The 18,212-nt window shown below is 59.0% G+C and overlaps 2 protein-coding genes across 5 annotated transcripts; one reads left to right on the plus strand and one right to left on the minus strand.

The window, feature by feature from the left end:
- The first annotated feature begins 253 nt into the window (after positions 1 to 253).
- ACTN3 (actinin alpha 3) lies at positions 254 to 12,070 on the plus strand. 2 transcript variants are annotated; one of them, XM_052662335.1, is made up of 21 exons: positions 255 to 454; positions 3,972 to 4,086; positions 4,262 to 4,381; positions 4,685 to 4,771; positions 4,851 to 4,938; positions 5,397 to 5,475; positions 5,558 to 5,639; positions 6,323 to 6,408; positions 6,710 to 6,802; positions 7,240 to 7,470; positions 7,593 to 7,740; positions 8,159 to 8,309; positions 8,840 to 8,948; positions 9,044 to 9,184; positions 9,445 to 9,627; positions 10,078 to 10,212; positions 10,308 to 10,487; positions 10,749 to 10,895; positions 10,992 to 11,057; positions 11,538 to 11,696; positions 11,782 to 12,070. In XM_052662335.1, the coding sequence occupies exons 1-21, from the start codon at positions 305 to 307 to the stop codon at positions 11,938 to 11,940; spliced, it is 2,709 nt and encodes a 902-aa protein (XP_052518295.1). In that variant the 5' UTR covers positions 255 to 304; the 3' UTR covers positions 11,941 to 12,070. The 2 variants fall into 2 exon arrangements, with proteins under 2 accessions (XP_052518294.1, XP_052518295.1); XM_052662334.1 differs by having other exon boundaries at positions 254 to 454; positions 10,749 to 11,057.
- A 138-nt stretch (positions 12,071 to 12,208) lies between these two features.
- On the minus strand, positions 12,209 to 18,050 carry CTSF (cathepsin F). 3 transcript variants are annotated; one of them, XM_052661796.1, is made up of 14 exons: positions 17,798 to 18,050; positions 17,490 to 17,588; positions 17,101 to 17,185; positions 16,948 to 17,009; positions 16,741 to 16,816; positions 15,248 to 15,358; positions 14,982 to 15,127; positions 14,797 to 14,893; positions 14,639 to 14,719; positions 13,703 to 13,822; positions 13,550 to 13,614; positions 13,201 to 13,291; positions 12,797 to 12,855; positions 12,209 to 12,718 (listed from the first exon to the last, which is right to left on the minus strand). In XM_052661796.1, exons 1-14 carry the CDS (start codon positions 17,999 to 18,001, stop codon positions 12,644 to 12,646), a joined length of 1,371 nt encoding a protein of 456 aa, XP_052517756.1. In that variant the 5' UTR covers positions 18,002 to 18,050; the 3' UTR covers positions 12,209 to 12,643. The 3 variants fall into 3 exon arrangements, with proteins under 3 accessions (XP_052517756.1, XP_052517755.1, XP_052517758.1); XM_052661795.1 differs by having other exon boundaries at positions 15,248 to 15,361; XM_052661798.1 differs by lacking the exon at positions 13,201 to 13,291 and having other exon boundaries at positions 15,248 to 15,361.
- Between the last annotated feature and the right edge of the window lie 162 nt (positions 18,051 to 18,212).

Genomic DNA, 18,212 nt, shown 5'->3' on the forward strand with positions numbered 1-18,212 from the left:
AAAGAGACTCAGAAAGGGCCCGTGGCTTTCTCAAAGTCAACACAGCGCCCAAGCGGCGGAGCCAGAACGCGAACCCCGGATCTCCGCCACGGGATCCATCCCAGAGCCTCAAAATTCGGCAGTCTCTTAGCCCCAGGCCAAACTCCTGCCTGGTCCCGACCCGAGCGCCCTCGCCCCCATCCGGCCCCACCCTCCTCCCCCATATTTAGCGCGAATCCGATCCGGGGCTGGGCAGGGCGCTACTTAACGCGGCCCCGGTGTTCTGGAGCGCGCCGAGCAGAGCGAAGCCAGGATCCCGAACAAGATGATGATGGTTCTGCAGCCCGAGGGTCTGGGGACCGGGGAGGGGCCCTTCGCGGGCGGCGGCCGCGGGGGCGGCGAATACATGGAACAGGAGGAGGACTGGGACCGCGACCTGCTGTTGGACCCGGCCTGGGAGAAGCAGCAGCGGAAAGTGAGTGCTAGCCCATTTCCTGATGGCACAACTGAGGCCTGAGAAGCCAGGGTTTGTTCTTGGCATCTCAGTAGGTCATGGGCAAGAGCCTGTCTTAACCCTCAGTGCCTCTTCCTAGCCCAGGCTCTGGCCATCAATCCTCTGCTGTCCACCAGAGCCCGACGAGAGGGCTCGGGACCCTCATGAGGGGTTTAGGATGACAAGAAAGATTTCTGGGATCCCCATCCCCCCAGGAGTTCATTCACCTGGGCCATTTTTGCTAAAGAAAGGTTTGGGTAAAGCCTTGGAGATCCAAGTTTGGGTGGGGTGGGGTTGGGAAAAATCAATCTTTCTTCGCACATTGCCCCCATTTTCTGAAATATTCCCAGACCCCACCTGAGGACATGCAGCTACGCAACTAGTGGACTTAAGAGTATGGGGGAAGTAGTAACCATCCCAGACTTCCTACCCACCCTCGGTATATTCTGTCCAGCATGATGTCCATGGTCACTCTATCCCAATTGTCAAGTAAGGAAACTGAGGCTGAGGTAGGACCCACATCATATACTGTTAGAAAACAGTCCCCTTCCCTAAGCAACGTGGGGGTCTTTGCCCATTGCTTGTCCCTCCCCCATTCTTTCCCAAGATACCCCTCGCCACCCCCAGGGGCCCTGAATCTGCTGAAAAGGCCACAAGGTCAGGAAGGAGGGGAGCCCTGGGTTCCCTTTCGCGGTAGGTAACCTGACTCTCAGGCCAGATGGACACTTTGTGCTGAGGCAGCGCCTTGGAGGAGCTGAAAGGGCATCTGCTGCCCAGGTCCAGCCTTGTAGGGCACTCAGACCTCCCCTCCCCGATCTATTTTCACTCCTAGACTTTCCCAGATGGAGGGGGCAGGACACCTGGGGACCCAGAAGAGAAAGTGATCTGGGCCTGGAGTGAGGAAACGCTGGGGAGTGGCAGGCTGGGGGTAGGGGGGCACTGTGAGGTCATTAGACTCATCACTTGCCAACGGTGTGTGACCGCAGGAAAGGGCCGGGAACAGGGGTGCTTGGTGGAATTTGCAAGATTTAGAGAATCCCGGATTTAGAATCAGATCACTTCCGCTGAGTTAGATGACAGGAGGTGACCCCAGGGCCTGGGAGGCTCAGCTGACTCGGCTAGGGTGTGCTGGGTGATCTGCCTCCCCCCAGGCTTTTGCACCTGTCTCTAAGCAGGGCTGTGGTCCTTGGGTCCAGCAGTCTCCCAGTGATGTCATCCCTGCCCCTGGCTCCCGCTGCCACCTGCTCTGCAGCTCCTCTCCCCACCCCACCCCCACGCACCCAGGCCTCTCCCAGATCCAGGTTCACAGGCCCCTCATAAGACACAGGCTAGTCTGTACCTTGCTTTCATCAAAGTATCAAGAACATCCTTCCAACCCAACTTACAGCCACCCACTTCATCCACTTACTCAGTGATTGCACCCGTGTAGACGCTCTGTAAATTCATTAGTGTTCCCTGAAGTTGGATAATCCAGTTGTTTCTTATCCGGCAGTGTTTATTACAATGTAATGAACATCTCTGTGCTCAACTTTAGCCCCGCCCCATCCCTGCTTTTCTCCATATCTTAGAGCACTCCTGCCTTCTCCCATCTGACACCAGAGTCCTCTTTATTCAACCTCATTTGAAAACAATTGTTTAATATTTCCTAGGGAGGTCCTGGTATGTGCCAGGCACTGTGTCAGGTATCAGAAATTCAGCAGGGGATGAAATAAAGCCCCTGCTTCAGAGAGCTTAGAGTCTAGCAAGGACAAATGTTTCCATCTCACCCCCTCACTCCTGACCCATCCCACTCACTGACACCCTCCCTCACCCTGGTCTCAGTCGCCACCTCCTCACTTCTCCCTTCTTCTCTGCCAAGCCATTCTCTGCAACCAGAATGAACTTTCTAAAACACAGTTCTGCCCCTCTCCCTCCCTGTTGCCCTCAGGATCAAGTTCACACTCCCTGGCTTAGCACTCAAGATCGTGCATGACCTGGCCTCTGCTGCCCCTCCGGCCCGCCTCTCACCACTTATACCCCACCATTCCCAGAGCGGTGCCCAGATAGCTGTAGCCCCACAATCCTAGCAACTGTTTCTCATCACCAAGCCCTTGCGGCTGTCCCTGCCTGGAATGCCCTTGCCCGTCCTTCCCTGCCTGAGTAACTCCTGCTCTTCCATCACAGTTCTGATCCGTTACTCACTTTCCCCAAGAGGTTTGAAGAACCCTCCCCTAAGCTCCTCAATGCTGCTGCTAAGTCGCTTCAGTCGTGTCCGACTCTGTGCGACCCCATAGACGGTAGCCACTAGGCTCCCCCGTCCCTGGGATTCTCCAAGCAAAAACACTCTCTCCTAATACTTCACAGGCCCACAGGACTCTTTGATTGCCTGTGAGTTCCTTTAGGGTAGGAACCAAATCTTATTAAAAGTCATGTTTGTCCTATGAGGGAATCTGCTTCCTCCACTATGGAGGCCTCGCCCAGACCTGCCTTTCCCCCTGCCCTATCTGGACCCAGAGCATCTGAGACTCCAGAGCAGGAAGGATCTACAGAGAATCCAACAGCACTCCCCTGTGCTCAGGGCAGCATCAGTGCTCAGCCCCCATTTATACACCTGAGGGAAAGAATTCCAGATAACTTCCTTGGGGTGTCTGCTTTGGGGGGCATGGGAGGGGGAAATCCTTTGAATTCCAGGATCCTGCAAGATCAGGGGAGGAAGAACCTGAGACATCATTGACTCTGAACTGTAACTGTACAAACAGACTGAGCCCAGGAGACGGCGAGGGGCACATCCCAGGTCACAGTAGCTCAGCTGCGGTGGGAGTCCGAGTATCGATTCTACCAAGGACTGCCAGCTGAGGGCAGAATCCGGGGCCTGAGGCCTTGGGAGGTTGTAGAAACTTGTACACCAGGCTCTAAATCACTGCCATCCCCCAAAGGCACACAGCCTATATCACCCCTCCCATCTCAGACAGAGGCTGAGGCTGAAGCATGCCCTGGCTGGAGAGGGCGGGCAGTCTCCTCCAGAAACTAGGTCAGGCTGCGCCTCAGTGTCCCACTGTTCTTAAGGGCCTGCAAATCTCCGGCAGCCTCATGGTCTGCTTGGGGGCCAGTTCACAATAGCCTTAGGAGGTCGGTGGGGCTGAGACGATAATAACACAGATGCACAGTTCCTCAGACAAAACCCTCCAAGCCACCTGTGCTGCCACCTGGAATGTTTCAGATTTTAGTAAGGCAGTGTCCTGGTGTCTCAGGGGCCCCCACACTGGCTGGAGACTGGTCAAAGCTGTGGTTGTGCTGGCGGCATCCACACTGGGATCTGAATGGGACCCAGACCCCATTCCTCCCCATTTTCAGGAGAATTAAAGCTCAGAGAAGGACAGGGGCTGGCCCCAGATGCACAGCAAGTGAGTGGCTGAGCCAGAACTTGCATCCAGGGCCTCGGGCTCTGAGATCTACCCTGACCGAGGAGCCAGAGCCCTGTCCTCAGCACTAGGGTCTGAGCACTGTCCTCTGCCTCCAGACCTTCACTGCCTGGTGCAACTCGCACCTGCGCAAGGCTGGCACCCAGATCGAGAACATCGAGGAGGATTTCCGCAATGGCCTCAAACTCATGTTGCTCCTGGAGGTCATTTCAGGTGAGGGTGCAAATCAGTGCACAGGGACCCCAGGACCTAGGGGAACCCAGAGAGCTGGGGGAGCAGTGCCAGCCGAGTGCTGGAGGGGACGTGCTGAGGGAGGGGGAAGTTTGAGGACCGTGTCTTCAGCTTCCTCTCGTGACTTTTGACCCTTGACCTCTCCTCTCACACCCAGGAGAGAGGCTGCCCAGACCAGACAAAGGCAAAATGCGCTTCCACAAGATCGCCAATGTCAACAAGGCCCTGGATTTCATTGCCAGCAAGGGGGTGAAGCTGGTGTCCATCGGTGCTGAAGGTGAGGAGGTGGCAGGAGGTGGCCAGGTGGGGCTGGAGGCGCGGTTCCTCATCTCAACCACAGGGACAACCATCTGCACCTCACGGGAGCAACTGTAAGGAGCAAAGGTACCCACGATGCTAGCACAGGCCCTGGCACCCAGGAGGTGTTCAGTGAATCCTTTTGAAGTAAAATGATTGAACATCTACCTAGCCGGTGCCAGCCTTAGAATGCAGACAAGGGGCCAGAGGGCAGGGCAAGGGGGAGGGGGGCTGAGGCCTGGTGGTCAGGTGGAGCATGTCCCCACCGCCCCCCACCCCGCAGAGATTGTCGACGGGAACCTGAAGATGACCCTGGGCATGATCTGGACCATCATCCTTCGCTTCGCCATCCAGGACATCTCCGTGGAAGGTGAGTGGTGGGGAGGCGGGGAGGATGTGGGCTGGCCCCGACCCCTCCCCAACCAACACTCACCCCCATCTCTGCCCAGAAACCTCGGCCAAGGAAGGCTTGCTCCTGTGGTGTCAGCGGAAGACGGCACCGTACCGCAACGTCAATGTGCAGAATTTCCACACCAGGTGCATCCTCCAGTCAGCATGCGGGGCCTCTGCTGGGGTCTGGGCCGGGACAGCCAGGGAGGGGAGAGGTCACAGCCAAGTTCCTGCAGCAGGGTCTGAAAATGGCAGGACTCAGTCAATGCTGAACTGAGTCCAGGAGGGTGAGGGGGAATTCCTGGAGAAGGGAGCACCGGAGACATCCCAGGAAGGGTGTTCCAGCCAGAGGTAGCCTTGTGAGCGAAGACCCAGAGGCCAGAAAATCCTAGAAAGTGGTGTAGCGTAAGCCCAGGGTAAGGGAATCATGATGAGCTTGGAGGAAATGGTCCATGGCTGGTAATCAGGGCCTTAAATGCCAAGCAAGGAATTAGAACCTGACTCCATTTCACAGATGAGGCTATCCAGATAGGAGGGCTCCTGGGACCAGGGTAGGGCAGGGCCCCGGCCTGAACCCAGGCCTGACCCCCCTTCTCTCTCTCCAGCTGGAAGGATGGGCTGGCCCTCTGTGCTCTCATCCACCGACACCGCCCCGACCTCATTGACTACGCCAAACTGCGCAAGGTAGGCCCCCCCCAGTCCCAGCCGGGACTCCCCAGTCTCTGTCCCAGATGACCTTTCACCTCTCTCCCCTCACACCACCTAGGACGACCCCATCGGCAACTTGAACACCGCCTTTGAAGTGGCTGAGAAGTACCTGGACATCCCTAAGATGCTGGATGCAGAAGGTGAGAGTAAGCCTCGCCCGGGCGAGGACTCTGCTTCCACACCAGGCAGCACTGTCCCACCTCTGCCCCTTTGTCCCTGTTCCTCCCTCCTCCTGGGATGCTCTGCCCCACCCCTCCCCCTGCTCCCTGGGCAGAACTCTTCCCGCCAACAGGCCCTGTTCTCCAGGAGCCCTTATCTGGCCCCCTGTCCTTCTCATCCAGTGGAACCAGCCCCTCCCGCCTTGGCCCTTATGTAATGGCTCCACCCTCACATCCCAGTCACCTGGGTCGCTTGGTGGCATGATAGTCACTCATCCTGGGAGCTCCTCTAGGGGAGTCCTGCCTTCTGTCCCTGTGCCCATAAAGGCTTTAGTAGTTAAACCAGCAAACCTTTTCTGGGTACTTACTGTGCCTGTACCCTGGATCTGAACTTGGAGGAAAGCCAGCCAGCCAGCCAGCCAGAGGCATGGCCTGTTTAGAGACGGCAGGCAGTGGACACTGACGGTTCTTGAGGGCTACAGGGTCTGCTCACTGAGCCACGCCTTGATACTGTCCTCACCCCACTGAGGGGGAGGTCGCTGGGCCCTGGTGGCCATGACTAGATGCCTCTGCCCCTTCCCATCCCGAGGGAGCTCTCTGCCTGGGCATGAGCCCACTCCCCACCCCTGGCTTTGCCCAACTGACACCTGGCTGCCATTCCCCAGACATCGTGAACACCCCAAAGCCTGATGAGAAGGCCATCATGACCTACGTTTCCTGCTTCTACCACGCCTTCGCTGGGGCAGAGCAGGTAAGAGGCTCAACGGTTGCCACTTGGGCTGGGCGTGTGGCCCAGGTGTCTACAGTTGGCAGCCCCTCAACATTTGGAGGTCCCAAGCCCCACCAAGGCACCACTGTCCCGGCTGCACATACTTGACCCCTGGGCACTTAGGCACAGAGGCCTCTGGCCTGGAAGCTCCCTCCTCACCCTACAAGGCATGCGGCCCTCATCTGCTCGGTTTGCATGGACACAGGGTTTAGGGATTGCAGAGGGAGTCTGGGTCGGGGGTGTCCTGTTCTAACACCAGCCTTTCTGCCCACTCCCACCAAAGGCAGAGACAGCCGCCAACAGGATCTGCAAAGTGCTGGCCGTGAACCAGGAGAACGAGAAGCTGATGGAGGAATACGAGAAGCTGGCCAGTGAGGTAAGACTAGAGCCAAAGGCCTCCCCCACCCCTCCCTTGCTCCCCCATCCCGGCCCTGCTGTTCCTCCCATCCCAGCTGACCCCTGGCCTGGACTGCAGAGCCCACCTCTCCTCAGAGTAGCCTTGGCCTCCTCCAACCTCCTCCTGCCATCTTTACCCACCTCCTGCCCTCTTCTGCCCATCCAGGCACCTGCTATCCACTCATTCATCCATTCAGTCACTCATCTCTAGACAGTCTCATGGCCCTTTGCTCTGGGCCAACTATCCTGGCCCCTGGACTCAGAATGTAACCATCCTGCTCCTTTGCTGACTAGTGGGGACCCCCTCTGCTCAAGGCCCAGCCTGTTGGCCACAGCCTGGGCGTGGCTGGAGACAGGTAGGCAAGGTGAGCAGGCCCGCTCAGCCCTCTGTGCTCTGCCCCTGCCTGGACCCTGCAGCTGCTGGAATGGATCCGCCGGACCGTGCCATGGCTGGAGAACCGCGTGGGCGAGCCCAGCATGAGCGCCATGCAGCGCAAGCTGGAGGACTTCCGGGACTACCGGCGCCTGCACAAGCCACCCCGCGTGCAGGAGAAGTGCCAGCTGGAGATTAACTTCAACACGCTGCAGACCAAGCTGCGGCTGAGCCACCGGCCGGCCTTCATGCCGTCTGAGGGCAAGCTGGTCTCGGTGAGCCAGGCAGGGGGCAGAGGGGAACCCCCGGCCCTGCCCACATCCCCTTGGACTCTCTGTTCCCATCTGTATAATGGGTGAACCATGATGGAGGGTGCCTCTCTCTGCTTGGCCCGCAGGACATCGCCAACGCATGGCGGGGCCTGGAGCAGGCAGAGAAGGGCTATGAGGACTGGTTGCTCTCCGAGATCCGGCGCCTACAGCGGCTGCAGCACCTGGCGGAGAAGTTCCAGCAGAAGGCCTCCCTGCATGAAGCCTGGACCCGGGGTAGGTGGCTCTGGCGCCTGAATATGTTCCGTGCAGATTGCAGGGAGCCTGGTGGGAGGGGGACGGGGTCCTGGTAGAAGGCACGGGTCAGGGTAGGGGTTCTGCAAGGAACCTGGAGACCTGTTTTCTAGTCCCTTCTGGTATTTGCAATCAAATAATACCGGAAGGGAACCAAGGGCCACTCCAGATCATGGAAGCTCGGGGACCCTGACATCACTCAGGAGCCATGCCCTGAAAAAGGAGCTTGCCTTCACTTTATCTCACTGGCGTCTCAGAGCAGACCCCTAGGTGTAGGCTGGGCAGGAGTGATCACCTACGTTCACGGATGGGGAATCTCCAGTGTCCCACATGGGACTCAGACCCCCTGCTCCTGAGTAGCCGCCCCTGGGTGACGCAAGCCGGGCTTCTCTCCATGCAGGAAAGGAGGAGATGCTGAGCCAGCGGGACTACGAGACGGCTTCGCTGCAGGAGGTACGGGCCTTGCTGCGGCGCCACGAGGCCTTCGAGAGCGACCTGGCGGCGCACCAGGACCGCGTGGAGCACATCGCTGCGCTGGCCCAGGAGCTCAAGTAGGCATGGAGTCTGCGGGGCCCACCCCAGGCAGAGAACGACACCCCCACCTGGCCCCGCCCCTCGGCCTCGGGCCCCGCCCCTCGGCCTCGAGCCCCACCCCTGCTCCCAAAGCCCTCCAGACCTTTCACTCTTTAATAACCTCACCTTGGTACCCCTGTCCTTCCCAGCACCACTTGCTCTGCCCTCCTCCTGTAACCCTGTCCCCTAAGCTGGCGTCTCCTTGCAGTTTTGGGCCGGCCAGGCCCTCACCACAGCTTTGGCCTTCTGCCACCTCCTGTAAACCTGTCCCGGAAACTCCAAGCCCCGCCCCTCCTCCCAAACTTTTCCAGGGACTGGAGCTGAGGACCCCCCTCTAGGAACGCACTGAGAAGGCCCTGCTCTAGGAAAGCCCTGTTTCACCCCCATCTACCCTGGCTCCTTTATGCCTTCACCACCCCTGGGCCCAGAGTCCAGCCCCCTGAGGGACAGTCAGGCAGAAATCTGGGCTGGAATCTGGCTTCGCAGACACCCCCCTTCCCATCCTCAGTGAGCTGGACTACCACGAGGCAGCCTCGGTGAACAGCCGCTGCCAGGCCATCTGCGACCAGTGGGACAACCTGGGCACGCTGACCCAGAAGAGGCGGGATGCGCTGGAGGTGAAGCTGGGGACCCAGGGGTGAAGGCTGGACGCTGGAAGAGGGTGAGGGGCCTGCTGGGCCAGCTACTGACTGGCTATCCCTGTGGCCTGCAGCGGATGGAGAAGCTCCTGGAAACCATTGATCAGCTACAGCTGGAGTTTGCCCGGCGGGCAGCGCCCTTCAACAACTGGCTGGACGGCGCCGTGGAAGACCTGCAGGATGTGTGGCTGGTGCACTCGGTGGAGGAGACCCAGGTGGGTGCGGGGGCTCCAGGTGTGCAGAGTTGGATGGAATGACACGGAAGTGGCCTGTCTTCTGTCGGCCACCTCTTTGGGCTCCTGGGGAATGGGGGGCCGGAAGAGAAGCCCAGTTCTAGAGTGCCGGGAGTCCGGAGGCCTGGGTTCTCTGGCCAGTGCTGGCTTGGCTCTGGTGAATGGCCCAGAGCCCCTGGCCGTCCTTTGTTGCCTGTGGGAGGTAGGGGCGCTGGCTGATGCTTCCTGCCTGTCGTCCCCAGAGCTTGGTGACAGCACACGACCAGTTCAAGGCAACACTGCCCGAGGCTGACCGAGAGAGGGGTGCCATCCTGGGCATCCAGGGTGAGATCCAGAAGATCTGCCAAACGTACGGACTGCGGCCCAGCTCCACCAACCCCTACATCGCCCTCACCCCGCAGGACATCAACACCAAGTGGGACACGGTCAGTGTCGCTGGTGGCCTTTCCCCGCCTCCCTCCTGCGCAGACACCTTCTAAACCATCCTGAGATCTCAGGTGTCCCGAGACACAGAGAATCAAGCCCGCCTCCGGATCTGTGGTCTGCCACAGACTCTACATGGCATTGGACAGGTCCCCTTGCCTGATTGGCCCTCTCTGTAAAATGGCCATAACAACATTTTCCTGTCACGCCTGATGGAAGCAGAATTAGATCTGGTGTGGGGGCCAGATTGTTGTACAGAACAATCTAAGCTTGTTAAGAGTGTCGGCATGGGCCCTCATTAACAGCCAGGAAATGAGCAGAGAGAGGCTGAGTGACCTGCTCAGAGCTTGCCCCCTCCCCAGAGCCTTTGGCTCAGAGTAAGGAGCCCCGTGAGGGGCTGGAGCCCTCCTCTCACTCCCGAACTGCCCCTGACACCACCACCCTCCCTCCAGGTCCGAAAGCTGGTACCCAGCCGTGACCAGATGCTGCAGGAGGAGCTGACGCGGCAGCAGGTGAACGAGAGGCTCCGGCGGCAGTTTGCAGCCCAGGCCAACGCCATCGGGCCCTGGATCCAGGGGAAAGTGGAGGTAAGGCTTGGATCAGGGAGCCAACCTGGGAGAGGGGGGCCGGGGGCTGGGCCACTGGGGGCTGGAAGCCCTCATCCTGGCTGGTCCCCCTGTAGGAAGTGGGGCGCCTGGCTGCAGGGATGGCCGGCTCTCTGGAGGAGCAGATGGCGGGCCTGCGGCAGCAGGAGCAGAATATCATCAACTACAAGAGCAACATCGACCGGCTGGAGGGAGACCACCAGCTGCTGCAGGAGAGTCTGGTGTTTGACAACAAGCACACTGTCTACAGCATGGAGGTGGGACCACACCGCTTAGGATCGAGGGGAAGGCGGTGCTGCGGGGAAGCCTGGGGCAGCCGTGGCTGGTTGATCAATACATAATAAATCATCAAACTTTATGGCAGGAAGGGCCACTGGATGTCACTCAGTGGAACCTCCCCATGGGGTCCAGCAAGGGGGAGGATTTGCCCGGGGTCAGACGGTGAATTGTGGGTGGAGCCAGAGCTTGTGGCCAGGCACTGGCCGCCCACTGGCCCGGCCTGTCTCCTGCTTCCACAGCACATCCGCGTGGGCTGGGAGCAGCTGCTCACCTCCATCGCCCGCACCATCAACGAGGTGGAGAACCAGGTACTGACCCGAGACGCCAAGGGCCTGAGTCAGGAGCAGCTCAACGAGTTTCGGGCATCCTTCAACCACTTTGACCGGGTCAGCAGGGGCCTCGCCCTGTGGGGTAGTGGACTTGGGGGCTGGCCCGGGGGCGGGGATCAGGGCCAGAGCCTGACATCTGCTCCCCAACTACAGAAGCGGAACGGCATGATGGAGCCTGATGACTTCCGGGCCTGCCTCATCTCCATGGGCTATGACCTGGTGGGTGTCCTCCAGCCCTGTCCAAGGGTCCCCTCCGTGGCCCCTCCTACAAACTGATCACCCACAGTGTCCCTCCCACATTCACACCTTCATTTCCTCCTCATCCACCTCCTGAGGCTGGGGAGAATTACCCCATATCCTAGGGGGGGTAGCTAACAAAAGTTCCAAGAGGTAGATTAATTTGGAGCTAGTTCTCTGTGACTCCAGAGCCTGAGCTTGCAACATGTCCACCTCAGGGAGAGAGCACTACAGGGGCGTGGGGAAGAGGTCAGGACCAGCAGGAGCAGGGCATCGCCATGGGCAGGAAGCAGAGTTCAGCCCAGTGGAATGGATTTCCCAGAGCCGGAGCTAAAGCTGCAGTGGACTGTCTACGGAGAAAGGGGGCCGCCTTGTCACAGGGGTCATCAAGCCAGGGGGACACCAGGAACCCTCCTGGCTTAAGCATCCCCTGGGCATGGTGCCCGGCGTCTAACCCTGCAGGGGGAAGTGGAGTTCGCTCGCATCATGACCATGGTGGACCCCAACGCAGCTGGGGTCGTGACCTTCCAGGCCTTCATCGACTTTATGACCCGAGAGACAGCTGAGACCGACACGGCTGAGCAGGTTGTGGCCTCGTTCAAGATCCTGGCGGGAGACAAGGTGAGTCCCTGGTGGGGGTGGGGGGAGCTAGTGGGTGGGTGGGGGGACCAAGACCTGGGAGCCCTCAAACCCTCTTCTCCCCCAGAACTACATCACCGCCGAGGAGCTGCGGCGGGAACTCCCGGCGGAGCAGGCCGAGTACTGCATCCGCCGCATGGCGCCCTACAAGGGGGCCGGGGCTCCAGCTGGAGCCCTGGACTACGTGGCCTTCTCCAGTGCCCTCTACGGGGAGAGTGACCTCTGACCTTAACCCCCGAGCTTCCCTACTCAAGTCCGGAGAGAGGGTGCTCCCTCCGGCTGATCCCACTCATCCCTTGGAGCCAGGGCCACAGAGCCGAGTGTTTCTCAATAAAGATCCATCCTGGGCCCCTCTCCATCTCCGATTGATTCCTAAGGCAGAAGCTTGGGCCCACAGGTTTTCTGGCAGGATCAGCTGCCCCACGTTGACTTTCCAGGGGTTCCCCAGCACCCCTCCTGGCCCTCAGGGTCTGAGCATTCACACCACACTGGGGTCCAGGACACCTCTTTATTGTGTTAGGAAAGGTTGGTGACAACAGTTTCTCTAGATGTGGAAGGCAACATGGTCCCCCAATCCAGGGGAACCAGACAATTTACAGCTTCAGAGGAAAACCAGGGCAGGAAGACAGAGCCTACTGAGGACAGATCTGGCTTTAAGACCAGAGTGTGTTCTTCCCACCTGCTCCTTGCCTGAGCCCAGGGTTCTTGCCCCAGCTTCGGCTGCCAAGACATCGTCCTTCACCCCAGTCCTCCTAGCTACCACCATTCAACAAAGGTGCTGTTGGGGAACTTCAGGGTGGGAGTGGGGGGAGGGCCTGTGTCCCTGTGGCCTTTGCTCACCCTGGGGTCCCCAGTGCCCGTCCCTCGGCCAGCTGTGTCTCCTGGGGAGGGGCCGTTCTGGTCCGCACCAGATCCTGCGCTGGTGTGCCTCAGTTTATCACCGCTGAGCTGGCCATGATGTTCACGCCACAGGCCCCAGAGCCACGGTGCAAGTAGTAGTAACCCTGGCGGGAGAGGCGTCGGTGAGGGCGCCAGGGCAGGACGGGGGCTGGAGGGCTGGGGGCCGAGCAGGCAAGACTCACCTCCTCACCCCAGTTGGTGCCCCAGCTGTTCTTGATGGCCCAGAAGGGAGTGGCAGAGCCTGGGGGTGGGGCAGTGCGGAATGCAGGGAGAGTCAGGGAGCCCCGAGTCTCCATCCAGGGCCCCAGGCACTAGGCACTTTTCACTGTCTGATGTGGGCCTGCTGGGCGACAGGTACTAGGGGAAGAGCAGAAAGCAAGACAGGCCCACCTACCACGCTCCCAGAAACCGGGAGCGGCTCTGGGGCTTGGGGAAGATGCCCACCCATCCACAATTGCTCACACCTCCCACCCCCTTGGCTCTCCCATTCACAGAGAGGATGGGTGATCCTGCCTGGCCCACAGCCCGAGACAGGGGGTAGGACAAGGTTCCTGAGATGCTGTGACCCGGGGTGAGCGGAACTCACGGTTGCCATAGCCCACGAGCAGCACAGCGTGGTCGATGAGCCAAGGGCTGCAGAGGGGGCGCAGGGGGTGGGAGATCCCGTGGCGGTAGAACTGAGGGGGGAGAGTAAGAGCAGGGGGGCCAACGTGCTGCAACTACCGCAGCCCGAGCGCCTAGAGCCCGTGCTCCGCAACAAGAGAGGCCGCCGCAATGGGAAGTCTGCGCGCTGCAACTAGAGAAAAACCTACACAGCGACGAAGACCCAGCACAGCCAAAAATAAAATCATCGAAAAAAAAAAATTAGGGGCCACTGAGAAGTGGGGGAGGAGTCAGTGAGAGCCAGAGCCGGAGCAACGAGGCTGGGGCCCTACCTGCATGCCAAAGGCGTTGATGGCAACGGAGATTGGGCCCTTCTTGGCCAGCCAGGCCGCCAGCTCTGAGACAGGGGAGGGCCAGCATCAGGGGACATCCAGGCCCCAGCCTCCCGACCCAGGCCTCTCCTCAGCCCCCCTGCCCTTCCTCACTTTGCTCATTCTTGCTCAGCTCCACTGAGTCGTTGATGTAGACTTTGGCCTTCTCTGCAGAGAAGCTGCAGGTCTGCAAGTGGCCTCGGTAGCTGTAATCATCCTCTGTCTCCAGCCCTCCTGGGATTGTGCAGAGGGGGGCCAGCAGATCAGAAGTTAGAGGAAAGGTGGGCTCTACTCACCGTACTTGTCTCCTCCTGGCCAGGGGCTGTGCTGAGCCCCTTCGTACACAAGGCCTCGTGTTCTCCATCTACCCCAGGCCACAGGCCATCCTCTCTGAAGGGGGCCTCTTTCTCGAGATGGCTCAGCTGAGGCCCAAAGGCATGGGGCAGCCTCCAGTGAGACATGTGGCAGAGAGGGAACCCAGCTCCCAATCTGAGTCCTGACTCCCCACAGCGTTCCTAGGACTCCTGATCTTGGCTTTCTTGTCCTGCCCTGACCGTCTGCTCCCAGTCTGGCCCAGACCCCTGCCAGGCTCCCTCGTCAGTCTTTGCACGGCCACTTCAATCCCTCAGCCCTCCTCTTCCCACCACTGCGGCCCACTGCTCAACCGAACTGCCAGGTTAGGCAACACCTCCCTCCCCTCAAGGGGGCGGTGTACTGCTCTTGGGTTTAGCAGCACTAGAAATACAGGCCTCAGAGCAGTGAAAATAGCAAGACCCCTGCTACGCACCAGGAACTTGACACACATTCCCCTCACTTGACCCTCAAGACAATCCTACCAAGTGGGTGCGTGGAAGCCCATTTCACAGGTGAGATAAGTGAGGCTCTGAAAGAGCTGACCTGCCCAAGGTCTCCAGCCAGTTAGGGGTCAGCATTAAGACTTGAACCCAATTCACATGACTGCCATGCTCCCGTCTCCCTCCCTCACAAAGTGACTTGCGGGGGAGGGAGCTGTGCTCCTGCTGCCCCTCCTGAAGCCCCGTGAATGCATACCCAGAGTCCTTATGGCCGAGTAGGCGTTGGAGGGCAAGCCGCCCAGGCAGGCCTTGTCAGTCTTGTCACAGTCCAAGAGCTCTAGGAGACAGAAGGCTGGTCCCGAGGAGCCCTCCAGAGGGGCTGGGCTGGGGACGGGGGCACAGCGGGATGCTCACCCTGCTCAGAGAGGGAGAGCAGGGTCCCTCGTTTGAGGAACCACTGGCCTTCCACGTTGCCTGTGACTGAGAAGGCCCAGCAAGAGCCACACATACCCTGCAAGAGACGGGCAGAGTCAGGGCTGGGTCCCTTCCGAAGGCCGGTGCAGCCCGCACGTCCCACCCTCGCTTCTTTGGGGTCCAACCTGGTCCTTGACATCGGTGACAGCCCCCTTATTCCTCCAGTCCCACTGAGGCGGAGGAACATCGGTGACAGGCTGGGCCAGGCGCATGTTCCTGCCAGGTGCATCTTTCAGGAGGGGATTCAGGTAGATGGTACGGAACTCCTCCTCTGTGGATAGAGGTGGGCGGGGGGTAGGAAAAGAGTATTCGAAGCCAGTCCTACCCAGGGGCCTTGGGAGCAGGCCCTGTCTCTTCCAGGCATCGTGAGGGCTCTGGCCACCACCCCTACCTGTCAGGTCACTGAACTTGGTGACCCCATACTGAGCTGTGCCACGGTCCAGGGCCTGGATCTTCTGCGCTCGCACCATATTACTGGCAAAGACGGACATGCGCCAACTGGCTTCTGAGAACCAATGAGCAGAAGTCAGGCTTGGGCCCCAGGCAGATCATAAAGGAGAGGTGCTTGGGGATAAGAGGCAGAGGTTTCCATGGGGAACAGTGGACCCTGGATCAGGTCTGAAGCTTATTTCTAGAAGGGCAAGGGACATCCCTGTGGTCTAGTGGCCAAGATGCCACGCTCCCAAGAAGGAGGCCTGAATTCAATCCCTGGTCAGGGAACTAAATCCCATATTCCACACTTGAAAGATCCTGCATGCTGCAGCTAAGACCTGGTGCAGCCAAGTCTTTATTATTTATAATAATAGTTAAATTATTATGTTTAAACACTATAATTTAATATTTAATTTTATTTATAAACAAGTATTTATTGTTAAATATTTATAATTCTTAATATTATAAATATTTATTATATTACCAATATATTATATGTTAATAATATAGTATTATTATATTTTATCATTTATATAATATTTATCTATTATTAAATAAATAAAAATAAATATTTTTTTAAAAAGAGAGAAAGTCAGTACCCTGGAGTGGGTGTCAGGACCAGATCTGCAAGTGATAAGAGGCCAAAATGGGGTGATGACTCCCCAGGTATGAAAGGAGAACCAAAATGCGCTCCAAAGACAGAAGGTCATGGGGAAAGGCTACCAAGCCAGGGGTCCTCCAGCAGAGAAAATACGGTCTTTGCCCCATCCCACTCCACCCAGAATGATGGAGATCTATGGTTTCGGACTAGGAAAATCAGATGGGAGAAGCGCCAGCTCCCTGAGGTGACTGCCAAGTCCTGGGACGCTAAACAAGAACATGGGGGGATTTAGGGGCCGTCTAGTCAAGGCTACGGTTTTTCCTGTGGTCATGTATGGATGTGAGAGTTGGACTGTGAAGAAGGCTGAGCGCCGAAGAATGGATGCTTTTGAACTGTGGTGTTGGAGAAGACTCTTGAGAGTCCCTTGGACTGCAAGGAGATCCAACCAGTTCATTCTGAAGGAGATCAGCCCTGGGATTTCTTTGGAAGGAATGATGCTAAAGCTGAAACTCCAGTACTTTAGCCACTTCATGCGAAGAGTTGACTCATTGGAAAAGACTCTGATGCTGGGAGGGATTGGGGGCAGGAGGAGAAGGGGACGACAGAGGATGAGATGGCTGGATGGCATCACTGACTCGATGGACGTGAGTCTGAGTGAACTCGGGGAGTTGGTGATGGACAGGGAGGCCTGGCGTGCTGTGATTCATGAGGTCGCAAAGAGTCGGACACGACTGAGTGACTGAACTGAACTGAACTGAACTGCCCTTTCCCTTACTCCAACACTAAGGTGCCAAGTTGGAGGGGAGGTCCTGATCTGATCAGGACACATCCAGCCAAGGCTAGGTCCTCACCTTCCTGCGAATCATATGTCCGGTTATAGGTGGTGACAAAGTCCTTGAAGATCGAAGCCATCTTCACAGAAAAGTCCTGGAAAGGCAGAGAGAGGGAGTCTTTACAAGCAGTCCTTCTCAGACAGAAGTGGGAGCCCCGGGCCAGGGTGGAGGGAAGAGAGTGAAGGAAAGGCGCAGCCAGTTCCCCAGACAGACAAGGCTCCTCACCTGGGGGAGGGGATCCTTGTTCAGCAGTGGAAGGAATGAACTGAAAGTCTCATTTTTGTCATCTGGAGAGAGTTGGAAGAGAGGAGAAGCAGGACTGAACCCTGAGTGAAGTCTGATCTGAACCATCCCAGCACCCCTGGGCCCTCCCAGCACCTGTAGTCTTGGTATCAACTGGGCCACAGTCCCGCCTCAGTAGCATGTGTTTTCCTAGCTCGTCTAGGACTTCGAAGCTGCAGAGCTGCAGGAAGAGGAAGGAGGAAGCCAGTCAGGGGGCTGCGAGGAGAGCAAGGCCTTTGGCAAGATGGAGCTGGAGGGTCCTCAGATGAGGACAATCTCGAAGGCAATCTCGCCCACAGTGGAAAGCGAGGCACCGTCTGGGGGAGCGAGCATCCAGACCCCCTCCCTTTACCCTTCCAGGCCTGGGTAGTGACAGGGTGGGGTAGATGCGGCCTCAGATCCCGCCCCCTTGACTTGACAGATCGTCCCAACTACAGCCAGACTCGATCTGGGGGCAAAGGAACGGCAGGAGCCCCATCACTCACCAGGGTCTTCTTGGACACCGGGAGCTGGCACACCGTGGGGTCGTTGCAGGGCGGCTCCACCAGGGTCGCCTTCAGCGAGTACAGGGACCCCCGGCCCGCCTGGACGGAAGGGCGGGTGAGTGGCGGCACGGCCACCCTCTCCTCTGTGCAGCCTTCACGGGGCCCGCAGCCCCACCGCGCCCTCTTCCCCCTTCCCCATCACTAGAAGTCCAACGTCCCCGCCCCACGTCAGGCCCAAAGTTCCCAACCCTCGGACTAGAGCCCGGCTCACCGCGGGCCCAGGAGCCCCGCCCCAAGCGCGTCCTCACCCGGCGGACGCGACCGCGCACGGCCCCCAGCGCGGCCCGCGTCCCGGCAGCCCGGCCGCGGTTGTACATCTCCAAGGCGAAGCGGGCGGGCTCCCGCAGCTCCGGGGACGCCAGCTCCCAGGCCTGCGCGCCGGCCGCCGGGGGCTTGCTGGAGGCCGGAGCGGCGGCCGGGAGCAGCAACAGCAGCTGCAGCCAGGGTGCCATGGCGAGGGCGAAGCTGGCGGCCCGGACTCACGCACGGACAAACGCGCGGACCAACCGACGGGGCGGAGCAGCCCGCGGCTGGGGGCCCCTAGTCCTCCCCAAGCACCGGGGCCGCGGGGCGCCGGCCAATGGGCGCCGGCCGGGGGCGCCTGCGCGCTCGCTTATTTACGCCAGGCACGTGGGTGCGCTGGCTGTGCAGCGGGCGGGACCC

Source organism: Budorcas taxicolor, chromosome 25 (genome assembly GCF_023091745.1).
Source record: "Budorcas taxicolor isolate Tak-1 chromosome 25, Takin1.1, whole genome shotgun sequence".
NCBI lineage: Eukaryota > Metazoa > Chordata > Mammalia > Artiodactyla > Bovidae > Budorcas > Budorcas taxicolor.